Here is a 15,174-nt window from a genome sequence, read left to right as displayed (position 1 = left end):
TCCCTTTATATAAAGCATAAAAAAAAGTTGGTCTCTCAACAAATTGTGCTCCATTTTAGCATACATATCATCAATATTTAATATAAAATATAAAATTTATAACCAACGACACATATAAAAAGCACAATTCATTTTTTTAAAAAAAATATAAGAACCTCTCTTAAAATAAAGAGGATGACTATCTAATTCAAGAAAGCTTATGAGAATTCGAGTAATTTTATTTTTTTATATAAAAATTTATGTGAGTTTTAAAATTAATGGAGGGACTTTCATAGTTTAACAAGATTGGTTAAATGATACTCCCCCTATCCTTAATGTAGAACCTATTTGGGAAGTTAGTGTTGGTTCTATATGTAATGTCTATCAATTTTTTTTCAAATTAATTCTATTGATATTTCCTTAACAATAATCAAGTAGAGAAAGAAGGAAAGGAAATTAAGAAAAGTGCTCAAAGTGTTTTAGGAAAACATAACATATTAACTAATTTAACTAACATTCTTAATTTACTTAAATTAGTTAATTAGGTTTTATATTAAAGATCGGAGGAGTATATAATCTCTCTAAAATTTGGATCAGCTATACATACACTCAATGACCTTTGAAATTTTACAATGAAGCACCTAAATTCTTTCATTTATACATATAACTTCTCTATAATTGATTTTATACATTATTTATCCACATAAAAGCTTAAGTTAAAGAGGATTATCCGCATATTAATCAAAATTTGAGAAGAATTATGCACAAAGAAAAGTTTCGAGTCCCATCAAAAAAAAAAAAAGTTTCGAGAGGAATATAATAGACTTTAAAGCTCATGAAGATTTATTATTATGTTTTAGAAGTCAAGAAAAAAAATTTTTGTACACGATTTAAATTTACAAGAGTTTTGTACCATTTCGTCAACAAAATTCCGTGAATAAATTTTATAATATATATGTACATGTATATGTATATGTATAAAAATCATATAATTTTAATATATATGTATATGTATAGATTCGTGACACTGATTTTGGTCCCTCCCTCTGAATAAGGATAAGTAGGCGATTATTGATTGGGTTCAAAGCGCAGACTTTAGATTAGACAGATGCAAAAGTTATTCCATCTGACCACATTCAATTCCTTCATCAAAATTTTATATATTTTAATCAAAATCTCTTTATTTATTATTTATGGAAATAATATATGATAGTAATATGTATTTAATCAATTGAAAATATTCTTCTTTCAATTTTTTACGATAAGATCTATATATGGTATTTGATACTATGAATTACTTTGAATTTCAGTATTGTTGAATCTTGGTTGAGAATAATCCTAATTTTTAAAAAATGATTATCACAATGTTTTTTTTTTTTTGAAGTTTCAACACTCTTAATCCCCCAATAAATTTTTGGATCTGCTTATTGATTTATCTCTAAGATGCATTCACACAAATAAAATTTAAATTATTAAGAATTTAAATGGTAATATAGGATTGTAATGGCAACTTAATACCATGAAAGCGGCTTAAAATATCTTTTTCCTTACGAAAGGGGAACTTATATTATTGTGAAGTTGCTTTCTATTTTTCTTTGAAATTTCTGTGATTCTGTCTTATGATGTGCTACATTATAAATATTATTGTTACACATATATATATTATTTGAGTAATAAAACAGAAGCTTGATGCATTATAAATTTTAATAGTAATTTCCAAATATTAGCTTCAAAAACTTGTATTGAAATTGGATACTTTTTGTTTTTTTTCTTTGCCTTTTGTGTCCTCATTCGAAATTGCGTACTATCATCAGATTGGCCCAAAAACAATATAAAATACTAGTATTAAATTGTACTACTTATATATATATATATATTGCCAACAATATAATATATATAATCTCATTTCTTAAATTCAATTTAATGCACTGAAAATATGTGTTTACTTTATGAGTCTAGTTTGTCTCAGTCTCCTTAAAAAAGTAGTTCAATATAGTTTTCATACTGAAATTTGAATAAAAAGAAATAAAAAAATTGAAGACAATATTTGATAAAATTATTAAACGGGACCTCTTAATCAATAATTTATTTAAAAGTTTTGTTATCTACAGAGTCTAATAATATCTTATGACCCATGTAGCCGACTCAATAAGTAAGTTTATAAGACTTATTGTTATTGTATTGAGATTTTCATGAATAAAAATTCTTCATAGTTGAGTTTGGAAAAAGATAATGAAGTATAAGTTTCATAAACTTATCATAAAAAATAAAATAAAATAAAATATTATATTTTACCCGCCACATAATCTTCCACCTTAATATTACCTTATCATTTCAGTGAATCAAAATTTAACTTGGCATGTCCAAATCCTTAGCGATAACCCGAAAAGGACTCATAATAACTAATTTCACTATTCCAACCATTCTTTCGGCCTCCATAAATGTGATAAACGATAGTGAAATGCCAATCTTGCGACCTAAGTAAAGGGGAATTATAGCAATCACGTAACTTTAACAGCTATAATCAACTTGTTTGGGGGTCACGTTCATGTTAAATACTTATAAATGCTACATTTTCTTTTTTTTATTATGGAGTACGTGCACATCAATCTCAATTACGGATCATCTGCATATTATTTATCCTTACGAAATACAAGACAAAATTGAATTTATTTTGTACATAAAATTTATGTGAACTAAATTTCGAAGCTTGCTAGGAAAAAATTATGCTTCCAAATTTAGAAAGAAGATTTTTTTAATATATAAAAATTTATATGAGTTGACTCCCAAGGCTCTACTCAAAGAGTGCTTCACAAATTGCCTATTAATAATATTCTCACATTAGTAGTAAGATTAAACACACAACTTTATAAGTTATAAGCTGGTTCTTTATTAATTAGATTAACATTTGGTGGCAAACAAAATAAGATTATCTTCCATAGGATGATAAAATTCATTTATCACTATATTTGCCTTTGATTCCTTGTACACAACATCTCATTTTATTTTATATTTCATATTGATCATTTTTTTCAAAATTAATTTACATAACATATAAACTAATATTAATTTAATGTTATACAAAGACATTTTAGAGAGATGATATCACATTTGTTATAATTAGTTGATTTATTTATTTGACTTCTTTAATGGACATAAATTAATTAAACAACTCTTCTTTAATTTAATGTTATATAAAAATAACTAATTTATCTAATTTATAAATTAATATTTAATTTAATGTTTTGGGTCAAAGAAATTTAATTTATGTTATAATAGTATAAGATATTTTAAAGAGATTATGTCATATTTATTATAATTAATTATTTTATTTTCTTAACGTACCTAAATGAATTAAACAACTCTTATATTAACTAATAAATTCACAAATAGTCATGAACAATACAAGTTATGTCATTTTCCAATCCATTGCAAGGCATGAATTTGCTTTGGTACACAATTGAACCCATATAAATCCAAATCTAAACATTATATTAATATAAAATAGAAGTAATATAGAATTTTATTGATGGCAAAAAAATTAAAGAATTTTATTCACAAAAATAAATAAAAATATTTACCTTAATATCATCAAATTATGATCATATGGTTAGCATCCTCCAATTGACAGTTAATTAGTTAAAAAGAGCCAGATCAAATCCCATTTAAGAAAATGCTTTTATTTTAAAAGAGAAAAAGTTGGAAAAATTTCGCTTAAAAACCACTGCAGTTAATTAATTTTTAAAAATACCTTTATAATTCTGAAATCTCACTATAAGACTGAAGAAGCCGAATGAAATAAATTTGAGAACATAAAAGAATTTATTGCCCCAAATATCTATTCCCCCCGAAATTTGAAAAGAAAAGGGCAAAAAATTCATTTAAAACTCTTCTCTCTCTCATTTTACCAAAGCTCTCAAACGCATTCTCAAAAATTGACACACAAGTTCTATCACCGTTGTTCTGGTGTCATGCGGTAATTACTATAACTAGAAGAAGGGGAAGGAGAAGAGATTGATCAACATAGGAGGAAACTTACAACACCATCGACAATACAAATACAAATTTCGATAACATCAAATTATCATTTTTCTGCACAATTAACTTTCATGTCACCTTTCCTTCTCATTTCTATCTTCCCAAATTCTTTTAATAATACACGACAGTTAATCTTCACCATTTTTTATTCATTTTTTAAAAATCACAAACATATCATCTTTAACAACTTAAAATAAAAAGAAGATGACAATTTCTTTTTAAAAACAAAGGTACCATCAGATTTTTCCTCATTGACTAACTACTTATCCAGTCATTTAAATACCCAATTCTATAATATTCACCTATTACAATCCACAGGTGCTCACCAAGTTAGATGGAGTAAATGAAAAATTTTAAAGGAAAACCTCACACACGAAGTATCAGTAATGAAGGCGACGCAATGCCATAAGACAAAGTAGCGATTTTTCATACTTTCGCCAATGCCAATAGTGACTTTGAGGGACGGCGGAGGAACGAAACTTCAGATTGATAATCGGCCATTGCATTTTTCTCAGCTAACGGCGGTGGATAGTCTCCCTTCATTATTGTATAACGGTGGGTTTGAAAATGGCACGAACTTCTTCTCGCTTTTTTCAGCAAGTATTTCTTCTTTATTTTCAGGGATTTCTGTCTTTTCGTTCTATCAATTAATTTCAATTCACCCCACAGAAGTGTAGTGCTATTTCACTTTGTTTTGGGGCTTTTGAAAATTAACTTGCTACTGTGATCCTTAAGTGAAATTTTCCCAAAAACCTTCACAACGCTTTGCGTTCAGTCTGCGGTTGGAAGCCGAGCGGAGCCTAATCCACTTCCAGTCTTCCACTCGCCAGCCTTCGGTCGGGTCTTCTGAGTTCTGTGTGTCATCTCTCCCAGTCTTCGTTGCCAACTGGCTTACTAGAATGACATAGGGCATTGCAGCGTTTTAACAACAAGTGGAGGGCCTCTCTTGAACCAGAAGACAATCATTTAGCCTCTTCCAGTTTTACGACTATGATAGCTAAAGCCAATCTCATCTCCTGTAACTTCTCCACTTTACCATCTCTTGCTCTCAACAAACCAAAATCGAAAATTCCACTTCAAACCCACTATTCTCAACTCCGAATTCTTGCATTTAAATCAACAGCAGCATCGGTTAACGTATTCAAACCTCTTGATGTTAAAACCTCGCTATGTTCGTTTCAAAGTAAGAGTCGTCTCTTCATCTGTCAGAGTTCCTTGAACCGGCAGAATTTGGAAGATCCCGACTTGAGGAAAGAAAGTGAGCTTGGCGGGAATGGAAATGGCGGGGACGGAAGGGATTGGACGACGTCCATTTTGCTTTTCATGTTGTGGGGTGGACTCATATACTATGTTTCCTTTCTCGCTCCAAACCAGACCCCGGTAAATTTAACTGTAATTATGTTTGTCACTTACAATTACAATCACCCAGGTTTTTTGTACAATTACATGTTGGATGAAAATCTATCTTTTTAGGGAGCTTTAGTTAAATAGGTATTTTTCAGATTCATTTATAAGTTTTTTCGATGAGATATATATTTTAAATTCAAATTTCTCATGTTTATTGAATGTTGCAATTTTGTATCTCAAGCTTATCTTTATCATTTCTCCCCCAGACACTGGATTTGTACTTCTTGAAAAAGCTCCTGAACTTGATAGGAGATGATGGTTTTAGAATGAATGAAGTGATTGTATCATTGTGGTACGTAATGGGCTTGTGGCCCTTGGTGTATACCATGATGCTGCTTCCTACGGGAAGAAGGTAACTCTATTTCTTTCTATCACTGATGAAGTTTGGGTATAATGCATCCATGTTCTTGTGCTCTGGCGAAACTTATTAGATAATTGGATGTTATATGATTTGTCTGATTCTATTTGTTGAATCCCTTTTCAAATGATGGATTTTTCGTCTGCTCACTTTTCTGTTCTAATTTTTTAGCAAAAAGAATACACTGGTAGCCACCAGTGGGTTTCAACTTCATATTCCTATTTCCTTTCTCGTTTAAGGGGAATTCGGTAAGATTTTCTCTTTTTATATTTATAATGAGTTTTGCACGCTACCACAAGCAGCAGTGGCACTTTAACAACAGATCTTATAATGTAGCAACTTCATCTGACAAGTGATACATCTTTTATTTCATATCTTTTCTATACTGTTCAACAATTCTGGAGCTGATTTAAGCTCTTAAATCTGTTGTTTTTGCAGCTCGAAAAGCAATATTCCTGTTTGGCCCTTCCTAGTACTTTCATGTTTTGGTGGCGCATATGCTCTTCTCCCCTATTTTGTACTTTGGAAACCACCACCGCCTCGTGTTGAAGAAAGTGAGCTTAGAACCTTGCCATTGAATGTTCTGGAATCAAAAGTAACTGCTGGGGTGAGTGCAAATCTTCACTTGAGCTTGCAATCTAATTTATCCAGTGCGACAAGTGGGCATAGTTATAATCTGATTAATTGTGCCCATGGCTATGCATTTCAGTTCCGGTTCCAGCCTCAGCCAAACCCACTCACCCAGTTGTTGTTGCATGCTTAATTTGGGTGAAGACATGATAGTTATGTTCAAAGAGCCCTTATATACATATAATGCAAGCCTCCGTGCTGCGTGGATGGGTGGTTTTGACCTAAAGCACTATTTATCATTCATTTAGAGACACAACAAAATGCAAGATCATTCAATTGATGGTTAGTGTTTTAAGCAGATCACCTAGATGCCGCAACCTTCATTGTGACCCATATTCCACATTTTATGTCTAGATTGCTAACCACTACATGACTAGAGGTGATGATAATAGGTTGCCCAAAAATAATCATAGTGTTGGTTTTTCTTGCTTCTATAGGGATACTTAAAGGGGAAATGAGCATCAAATTGGTCACAAATTTCCTGTTGCATGCTATAACAATTACAATTGCATGTTCTAAGTGAAAATTCTCAGGTGACCTACTGATCATGTCAAAAATATTCAACAATTGTTAGTGCAACTAATCAATTGCCTTTGTTGAACCAAACAATCCACGCTGGCTTTGAGTAGCTTAAGTCTGAAAGCCTGGACATATGACCAGCATGCCCTTGTTAAGCACCAATGGTCTTTTGACGCACTTGTGATTTCAACTTATGGTTGAAAGATTGGCATGTTATACGGCGCCATCATTTTAAAGTCTTGATTTCATTTTTGTTCTTGAGTATGTGACTTAACTCAATTACACTTCAGATCTTACTTGCTGCAGGACTAGCCATCATCACATATGCGGGTTTAGCTGGTGGGGCACTCTGGAAAGAATTTTTTCAGTACTTCAGGGGAAGCAAATTTGTAAGTCTATGTTCTTTTTCTGTCAACAGAAATTAGCTTCCCTGCAACTAAGTATGAATGGATAACGGTGGGTTATTTCCATAAATTACCATTAAACTCTATGGGTCAGTCACATTAATCGGAGGACCTGCTGCCATGGGCTTCCCAATCTTTCAATGCTTGTTTCTTTGATTCATTCTAAAATCGTGCACTTTGATCAATGGTTACTAGTCTTTTGGAACCTGGTCATGATATGCCAAATTTATGGTTAAACTGAACACAGTTCATAATCAGTATATTTTCATTTGAAAATTTATGGTTACTAGCTTTTTGGAACTGATGAGACGGGATCTGGGCCTAAGTTGGTTTATGTTAAACGGAAGCCCAAGGGCAATTGAGAGATTGTATGCTAAACGGTTAGAGGAGAGAGACGAGGGAAATATTGTTATAAGGGGTAGTCTGTTATGGGGAGGTTATGCATGTTTTTGGGTGAGCTGTGGGAGAGGTCTGTGTCTCTCAAATACACAGAGACCAGTAGCTGTGATAGGTCCTTTTTGCATTGTATTCGTCTTCCCCTTCATAACCATACACTGAGGGGCAGATTTTCCTTTCGATAATATCAATACAGACCTGATTCCATCATTCTGGTATAAGAGCCATTACGATCTAGCGAATGGTGACCTGAATGGAGCAGAAGGTGGAAAATATGGATACATGGTTACTTCAGACCGAGCAAGGTGTTGAGCTGTTACGGGGGGATGTGTCCACCATCAAGTGTGATATGGCTACACTACAATCCTTGATGACTGAAATGCTGTCCGAAATGCGTAAGACTAAGGGTTCTGAAGAGTCCGGTGCTAGAGCCGAAGAGTCACCGGGATCTAAGGTAACAGCAGAATTCCCACGAACAGAGGAACAAGGAGACACGGAAGCGAAGGAGCCTCGCAGTGACTTCTCTAATCTGCGGAAACTTGACATGCCACTATTCTCGGGTGAGGACCCGTTGGGTTGGATCTTTCAGATTGAACGGTACTTCAAGCTTAATCGGATTGCCGATGAGGATAAACTGGACGCTGCCGTACTCTGTTTTGAGAGTCGGGCCCTAAACTGGTTCCAATGGTGTGAGGTACGTAGCCCACTCCGTAACTGGATTGAACTTAAACGAGCTCTGGTGTTGCGTTTCCACCCTTCTCAGTGTGGGGGAACATATGAAATGCTAATGGCGCTCCGGCAGAGGGGGACGGTGGCTGAGTATATCAAACGTTTTGAGCTCCTTTCAGCTACTCTAGATAAATGTGAAGACGAGGTGTTGATCGATGCCTTCTTAAACGGCCTGCAACCAGACATCAAGGCCAATCTCCGGATGATACTGTTGCATTCTATCCGAGAACTCATGGATATGGCTTTGCGGATTGAAGAACGAAATTGGGTCAAATTATCGCTCCACGATCACCGCATTGACCGAGCGCCCAAGACGTGGGATGTCGACAAATGGGCCACGCGTCCAGGCCCAACTCGTGTCACGACGAAAACGCCAAAACCGTCGACCCATATCACATCCTCCCTGGATGATTCAAAGGGTGTACGCGTCACTGAGAAGGTTGACATACCGGTGACTCATATTACCAAATCAATCCCAAAAAAACTCACTGACGCTGAAATTGAAAGGCGACGCGAGCTCGGTCTCTGCTTTAAGTGTGACGAAAAGTTCCGATCGGGACACAAATGTAAGAAGAAGCAACTGCAGGTGTTGATATTGGCCGAAGAAGCTGAGGAAGACAGTGAGTCCGCGATACCCGATGTGGTTGCCACCACTACCACCCCGGACGTCACCACAGAAGAGCCGACGGCTACTGGGCAACTGATGGCTTTATCTCTGAATGCCTTGTCAGGAGTGACCGGGGGAAAAACTATTAAGCTCAAAGGAACGGTGTTCGGGCATACAGCTCTGATTCTGATTGACTGCGGTGCCACCCACAGTTTTATTCATCATGATCTGGTCAATACTCTCAACCTTCCCCTCGACCCCCGCTTGTCCTTCACTATCCAGGTGGGTGATTCTCGGCATGTGCAAGGCAGGGGAATTTGCCGGGATGTTCCCATTGTGATCCAAGGCCTCCATATCACGCAACACCTCTATCCCTTTCAATTGGGTGGTTCTGATATAATTCTAGGAGCTGATTGGCTCGAATCACTGGATGAAGTTTTGGTGAGTTGGAAACGATCCACTATCAAGATTGATATTGGCGGGGAATGGGTATGTTTGCGTGGCGATCCATCCTTGCAGAAATCACAGATGACCGCGACTTCGTTACTCAAATCCATGCGATCCAGGGATGAAGGTTTCTTAATTGAATTCACAGAGCTCAAGATCACCGATGTTAATTTTACTGAGGTGGCTGAGGATGTCCAAGCGCTCCTTGGGGAGTTCCCTACAGTACAAGCACTACCCACTGGGTTACCTTCTCATCGTTCGGTTGACCACACCATTGAGTTGAAACCAGGGGAATCCCCTCCTAACATTCGACCATACCGTTATCCACACTCCCAGAAATCAGAGATCGAGAAGATGGTACAGGACATGTTACAGGCTGGCCTGATTCGTCCTAGTAGAAGTTCTTTCTCGAGCCCTGTTCTGTTGGTCAAAAAGAAAGATGGCAGCTGGCGGTTTTGCATTGACTACAGGGCATTGAACAAAATCACCATCCAAGATAAATTTCCTATCCCTGCCATTGAGGAATTATTAGATGAATTACATGGAGCTCAAATTTTCTCGAAGCTAGACTTGAAGTCTGGTTATCATCAGATAAGGATGAAGCCTGGTGAGGAGCACAAGACCGCTTTCTGTACCCATGATGGCCATTATGAATTCATGGTGATGCCTTTTGGCCTCAAGAATGCCCCCTCGACATTTCAGTCTCTCATGAACAAAATTTTTCGTCAGTACTTACAAAAATTTATCCTCGTTTTCTTTGACGATATTCTGGTTTTTAGCATGAGCAGGCAGGAACACTTACGGCATTTACGAGTAACCCTGGAGGTGCTACGTCAACATTACCTGGTCATCAACACCAAGAAATGTATCTTCGCTCAGTCTCAGCTGGAATATCTCAGCCACATCATCTCTCCGGATGGGGTTCATGCAGACCTTTCTAAAGTGCAGAGCATGTTATCTTGGCCCACTCCACAGACGCTGAAGGACCTACGTGGATTTCTGGGTCTCACGGGTTATTACCGCTGTTTTGTCAAGAACTATAGCACACTAGCATCTCCCCTCACTTGTTTGCTCAAGAAGAATGCTTTCCATTGGGATGTTGCGGCCCAATCTGCCTTTGACCACTTGAAGCAGGCTATGTCATCAACCCCTGTTCTGGCCATTCCAGACTTTCAGGCTCCTTTTGTGATAGAAGCAGACGCTTCAGGCACGGGCTTGGGAGCTGTGCTGATGCAAAATGGGCGGCCTGTGGCATATTATAGTCATCATTTATCCCCAAAACACTAGCAACGATCTGTGTATGAACGTGAACTCATGGCCATTGTCTTTGCTGTCAAAAGGTGGCGTTATTACTTAATGGGGAGACCCTTTGTCATTAAGACAGATCAAAAACCATTGAAATACCTCCTAGGGCAACGATTATTAGATGGTCAACAACAACGCTGGGTCTTTAAGCTGATGGGGTTCGACTTTCAGATTCAATATAAACCTGGTTCCTCTAATTCAGCAGCAGATGGGTTATCTCGCCGAGGGGTTGATTGTGAGTTGCGAGCCGTATCTGTTTTGCAGCATTCTACGATTGATTCATGGGATCAAGAGGTTCAGGCTGACCCCACGCTAGCTTCAATTATCCAAGCGCTGGGTACTGGACAAACCGCTCCACCCGGTTATACTCTCAAGGGGGGTCACTTATTTTTCGAAGGAAGGTTAGTGATACCAAAAATTCCTCCCGGATTTATTCATTGCTCCATGATTTCCATGCATCACCCATAGGCGGTCATTCAGGTTACCTACGCACTTATAAGCGGCTCGCTTCTCTGTTCTATTGGACTGGTATGCGCCGGGATGTCCAGAAATTTGTAGCAGCTTGTGATACATGTCTTAAAAATAAGCATTTGGCCACTAGTCCAGCAGGGTTACTTCAGCCACTACCAATTCCGGATAAAGTCTGGACCGACATCTCCATGGACTTCATTAGTGGGTTACCCAAGTCTACCAAGTTCGACACTATATTTGTAGTAGTGGATCGTCTGACCAAATATGCTTATTTCCTCACTCTTCGCCATATGTATTCTGCTCATGATGTTGCTATTGTCTTTGTGAATGAAGTTGTGCGACTACACGGATTTCCTCGTTCCATTGTTTCCGACCGCGACAGGATTTTTATGAGCAACTTTTGGAAGGAACTCTTCAGATTGTTAGGTACCACTTTGAGCTTTAGCTCTAGCTATCATCCCCAAAGTGATGGTTAGACTGAAGTGGTGAATCGAAGTGTTGAAACTTATCTGCGCTGTTTTTCTAGCTCTCATCCTACTGACTGGTCCAAATGGCTTGCTTGGGCTGAATTCTGGTTCAACACTAACTTTAATCGCTCCACTGGCATGACGCCTTTCAAGGCTTTGTATGGACAGGATCCCCCAACCTTATATCGATTTCAAGAATCTTCTTCATCAGTGGATGCCGTCACTGAACATTTGCGTGCCTGCAATGTTATTCTAGATGAACTCAAGACCAATCTGGAACGGTCACAGCAATATATGAAGCTGTATGCTGACAAGAAACGTCGCGACGTCAATTTTAAGCCTGGTGATAAGGTTTATTTAAAGCTGCAACCCTATTGACATCGATCCTTAGCTCGTCGCCCTAATGAGAAGTTGAGCCCACGATACTATGGCCCTTTCCCTATTCTGACCAAAGTCGGGGCAGTGGCCTACAAGCTACAGTTACCTGCAGATGCGAAACTCCATCCGGTTTTCCATGTTTCTCAACTGCGATTGGCTCCCCCTGCGGCAGTTGTCCCGCAATCTCTTCCTCCGTTCCTTACTGTTGACCTGGAGTTATGGGTCCACCCGGAAGCTGTTCTGAAATCCCGACGTTTGACCAATGGTCAAGTTGAGTTGCTGATCAAATGGCTCCACCTCCCTGAACATGATAGCACGTGGGAAGATTATGATGCCATCCGCTTACAGTTTCCTACCTTTGTCCTTGAGGACAAGGACACACTTGTTGGGGGGGGGTAATGATGAGACGGGATCTGGACCTAAGTTGGTTTATGTTAAACGGAAGCCCAAGGGCAATTGAGAGATTGTATGCTAAACGGTTAGAGGAGAGAGACGAGAGAAATATTGTTATAAGGGGTAGTCTGTTATAGGGAGGTTATGCATGTTTTTGGGTGAGCTGTGGGAGAGGTCTGTGTCTCTCGAATACACAGAGACCAGTAGCTGTGATAGGTCCTTTCTGCATTGTATTCGTCTTCCCCTTCAGAACCATACACTGAGGGGCAGATTTTCCTTTCGATAATATCAATACAGACCTGATTCCATCAGGAGCCTGGTCATTATATGCCAAATTTATGGTTAAACTGAACGCAGTTCATAATCAGTATACTTTCATTTGAAAATTTTCGCTTCATTTATGTTTCAACATTCCTTTTAGTTTTTTAACTACAAGTAACACTGGGATTTCTTGTTGCAGATCCATATCATGTCCATTGATTTTATTCTGCTTTCTTCATTTGCTCCATTTTGGGTTTACAATGATATGACTGCTCGGAAATGGTATGTTGCTTTGCATGTTTTCATTTTTACATACCAAGAAGGCAATTAAATAGATGGTTTATCAAGCATAAGCATTAATGGTAGGTTCAATTTGCAGGTTTGACAAAGGTTCTTGGCTTCTTCCTCTGTCGCTGGTACCATTTCTGGGTCCTGCTTTATACGTTTTCCTTAGGCCGTCGCTGTCAGAAATCGCCAGTCCTACAGCTGAGGCAGAGTAAAGTCGACTTGTCACAAGTCTGTGTGGTTACTGCCAATGGAAGGGATTACTCATTTTTCATGCTGCAAGAATTGAAGATGATGGTGATTCTGTGAAGCATGATTCAGAAAAGCCAGTGTCTTTCTACACAGCACACAACAGAGTTCCAGCAGCTTACACCACCTGATGAGATTCAATGCTAATCTCTGATCAAATAGAAGCAGCGGGCTTGCCTGGTTTTGTTCAGTTCTTTGAGAATCAAATTGATCAAGTCAAGACCTCCTCTCGTAATCTTTTCATCATGATAGAGAATAAAACCAGAAGCAAGTCATATATAGATGAAGTGCAAGTTTTGCTTCTATGAAGAGCATTTTTCTCAAACCAAATTTACCCACTATCCCTAAAAGATAAAATATTTATTTTCTTCTATTTTTTAAAATTAGAACTTAATAGTTTCGACACGTGACTGTTGCATTTTTTTTTTTTATACATATGCATGAGGTTTATAACTTCGGGAAAAGTAAATTATTGTGCATACACAGGAAAGGCTTAAAAAAAAAATATATGTTGGATGATAAGGAAAATAAGCGCAAGAAAGAGGTCAACGTAAAGAAATTTCGAAGTTAATATGTTAATAGTTTAACAATGATACGTACATGCAATAACCCATCAAATAGTGCCATTGGTTTGATAAACTCAATGTCAGTTTTTAATATAAGAATTATTTTGACTTTAAATTTGGTCTTAAATATAACATTTTAATCTATTCTGTTTTTCATATTTATTTTTTTAAAGTAGTCTCTGTAGTAGTTGCACATGTTAAATATTCAATCAAATAGTAGTTTTAGCTAATACATGTGATTAGCAAGGGTATTCTAGAAAAGAAAATATTTATTTATTACAAATAACTAACCTAATTAATTTTTTTAATTTTTTTTTTGAGTTACAAGGGAGCGGGATCGAACCCGCATCACACACACACCCACGCACACATCCACGCCATTAGGCCAATAGGCCGGTGGTTAATTTTTTCAAATTAATTAACTAAGTCTCATATTAAGGATTGAATGTAATACTATGGACAATTGAAAAGGAGAGCCGTGATCAGTAAACGAAACTCCAAGGGAATAGAATTACAAGATCCCTTTTGGGAATTACAATAACCATCAAATTAGGATAATGATTGATGATTGATTTGGATTCAGTTTTAAATATTTGATGTACAAGGATCAAACTGAAAATTAATAAATTACAGGGGACAAATGGATTTTTTTTTCCAATTTTAAATATTTGTGTGATTGTGGCCCGTGTTTAGGGCTAAGCGTTTTTCTTCTGGGGACAACTTGAAATATATTGTATTTATTTTTGGATTGGAGTTAGCAAGATTGGGCTTCATTATTCCAGTTAATACCATGTATGTAGGTGAAATATAGAAATGCTCAAAACGGCATGAGTTTTATACCTTTATAAAATAATGGTTAAAGTATACCATTTTTGATCTTTTAATTTTATATAGGGCTTCATTTGGTCTTGTAACTTATTTTTAATTCTTTAAATTTAAAATCATTAATCTTAAATGATAATTTTTTATAACAATCATGTTTATTTTGAAAATTAAATTTAATATATTAACATTTGAGAATATTTTATTAATATGTAATATCTCAATAAATGATTTTATCCTAAATCCATTTTGGTCTTGAAATTATATAATTATCATCATTTTTTGTCATCTGTTTTAGGAATTAAAAGACTAAAAATAAGCTTTTTAAAATTAAGTGACTAAATTTAAAATGTTGCATAAAATTAAAAGACTAATAATATACTTTAGCATGAAATAAAAAAGGATAAACGTGCAATTTTATTTCTGATCTTATTTTTTCTGTGCATCTAGCATTCTTAATTTT

General features: G+C 36.4%; 1 protein-coding gene across 1 annotated transcript; it reads left to right on the top strand.

The window, feature by feature from the left end:
* Nucleotides 1-4,830: 4,830 nt before the first annotated feature.
* Nucleotides 4,831-13,632, top strand: LOC114746827 (uncharacterized). Its single transcript, XM_028935110.1, has 6 exons — nucleotides 4,831-5,397; nucleotides 5,631-5,776; nucleotides 6,221-6,389; nucleotides 7,222-7,320; nucleotides 12,989-13,071; nucleotides 13,169-13,632. Exons 1-6 carry the CDS (start codon nucleotides 5,008-5,010, stop codon nucleotides 13,287-13,289), a joined length of 1,008 nt encoding a protein of 335 aa, XP_028790943.1. The 5' UTR covers nucleotides 4,831-5,007; the 3' UTR covers nucleotides 13,290-13,632.
* The last annotated feature ends 1,542 nt before the right edge of the window (nucleotides 13,633-15,174 follow it).

Source organism: Neltuma alba, unplaced genomic scaffold (genome assembly GCF_004799145.2).
Source record: "Neltuma alba isolate B1F8T4 unplaced genomic scaffold, ASM479914v2 tig00005117_pilon, whole genome shotgun sequence".
Taxonomy (NCBI): domain Eukaryota; kingdom Viridiplantae; phylum Streptophyta; class Magnoliopsida; order Fabales; family Fabaceae; genus Neltuma; species Neltuma alba.
This window is presented reverse-complemented; position numbering and strand designations above follow the sequence as displayed.

Coding starts and splice junctions, on each gene's coding strand:
- LOC114746827 (XM_028935110.1), top strand. CDS start 5,008: ATGATAGCTAAAGCCAATCTCATCTCCTGTAACTTCTCCACTTTACCA. Junction 5,777..6,220: donor CTGCTTCCTACGGGAAGAAG/GTAACTCTATTT, acceptor TTGTTTTTGCAG/CTCGAAAAGCAATATTCCTG. Junction 6,390..7,221: donor AATCAAAAGTAACTGCTGGG/GTGAGTGCAAAT, acceptor ATTACACTTCAG/ATCTTACTTGCTGCAGGACT.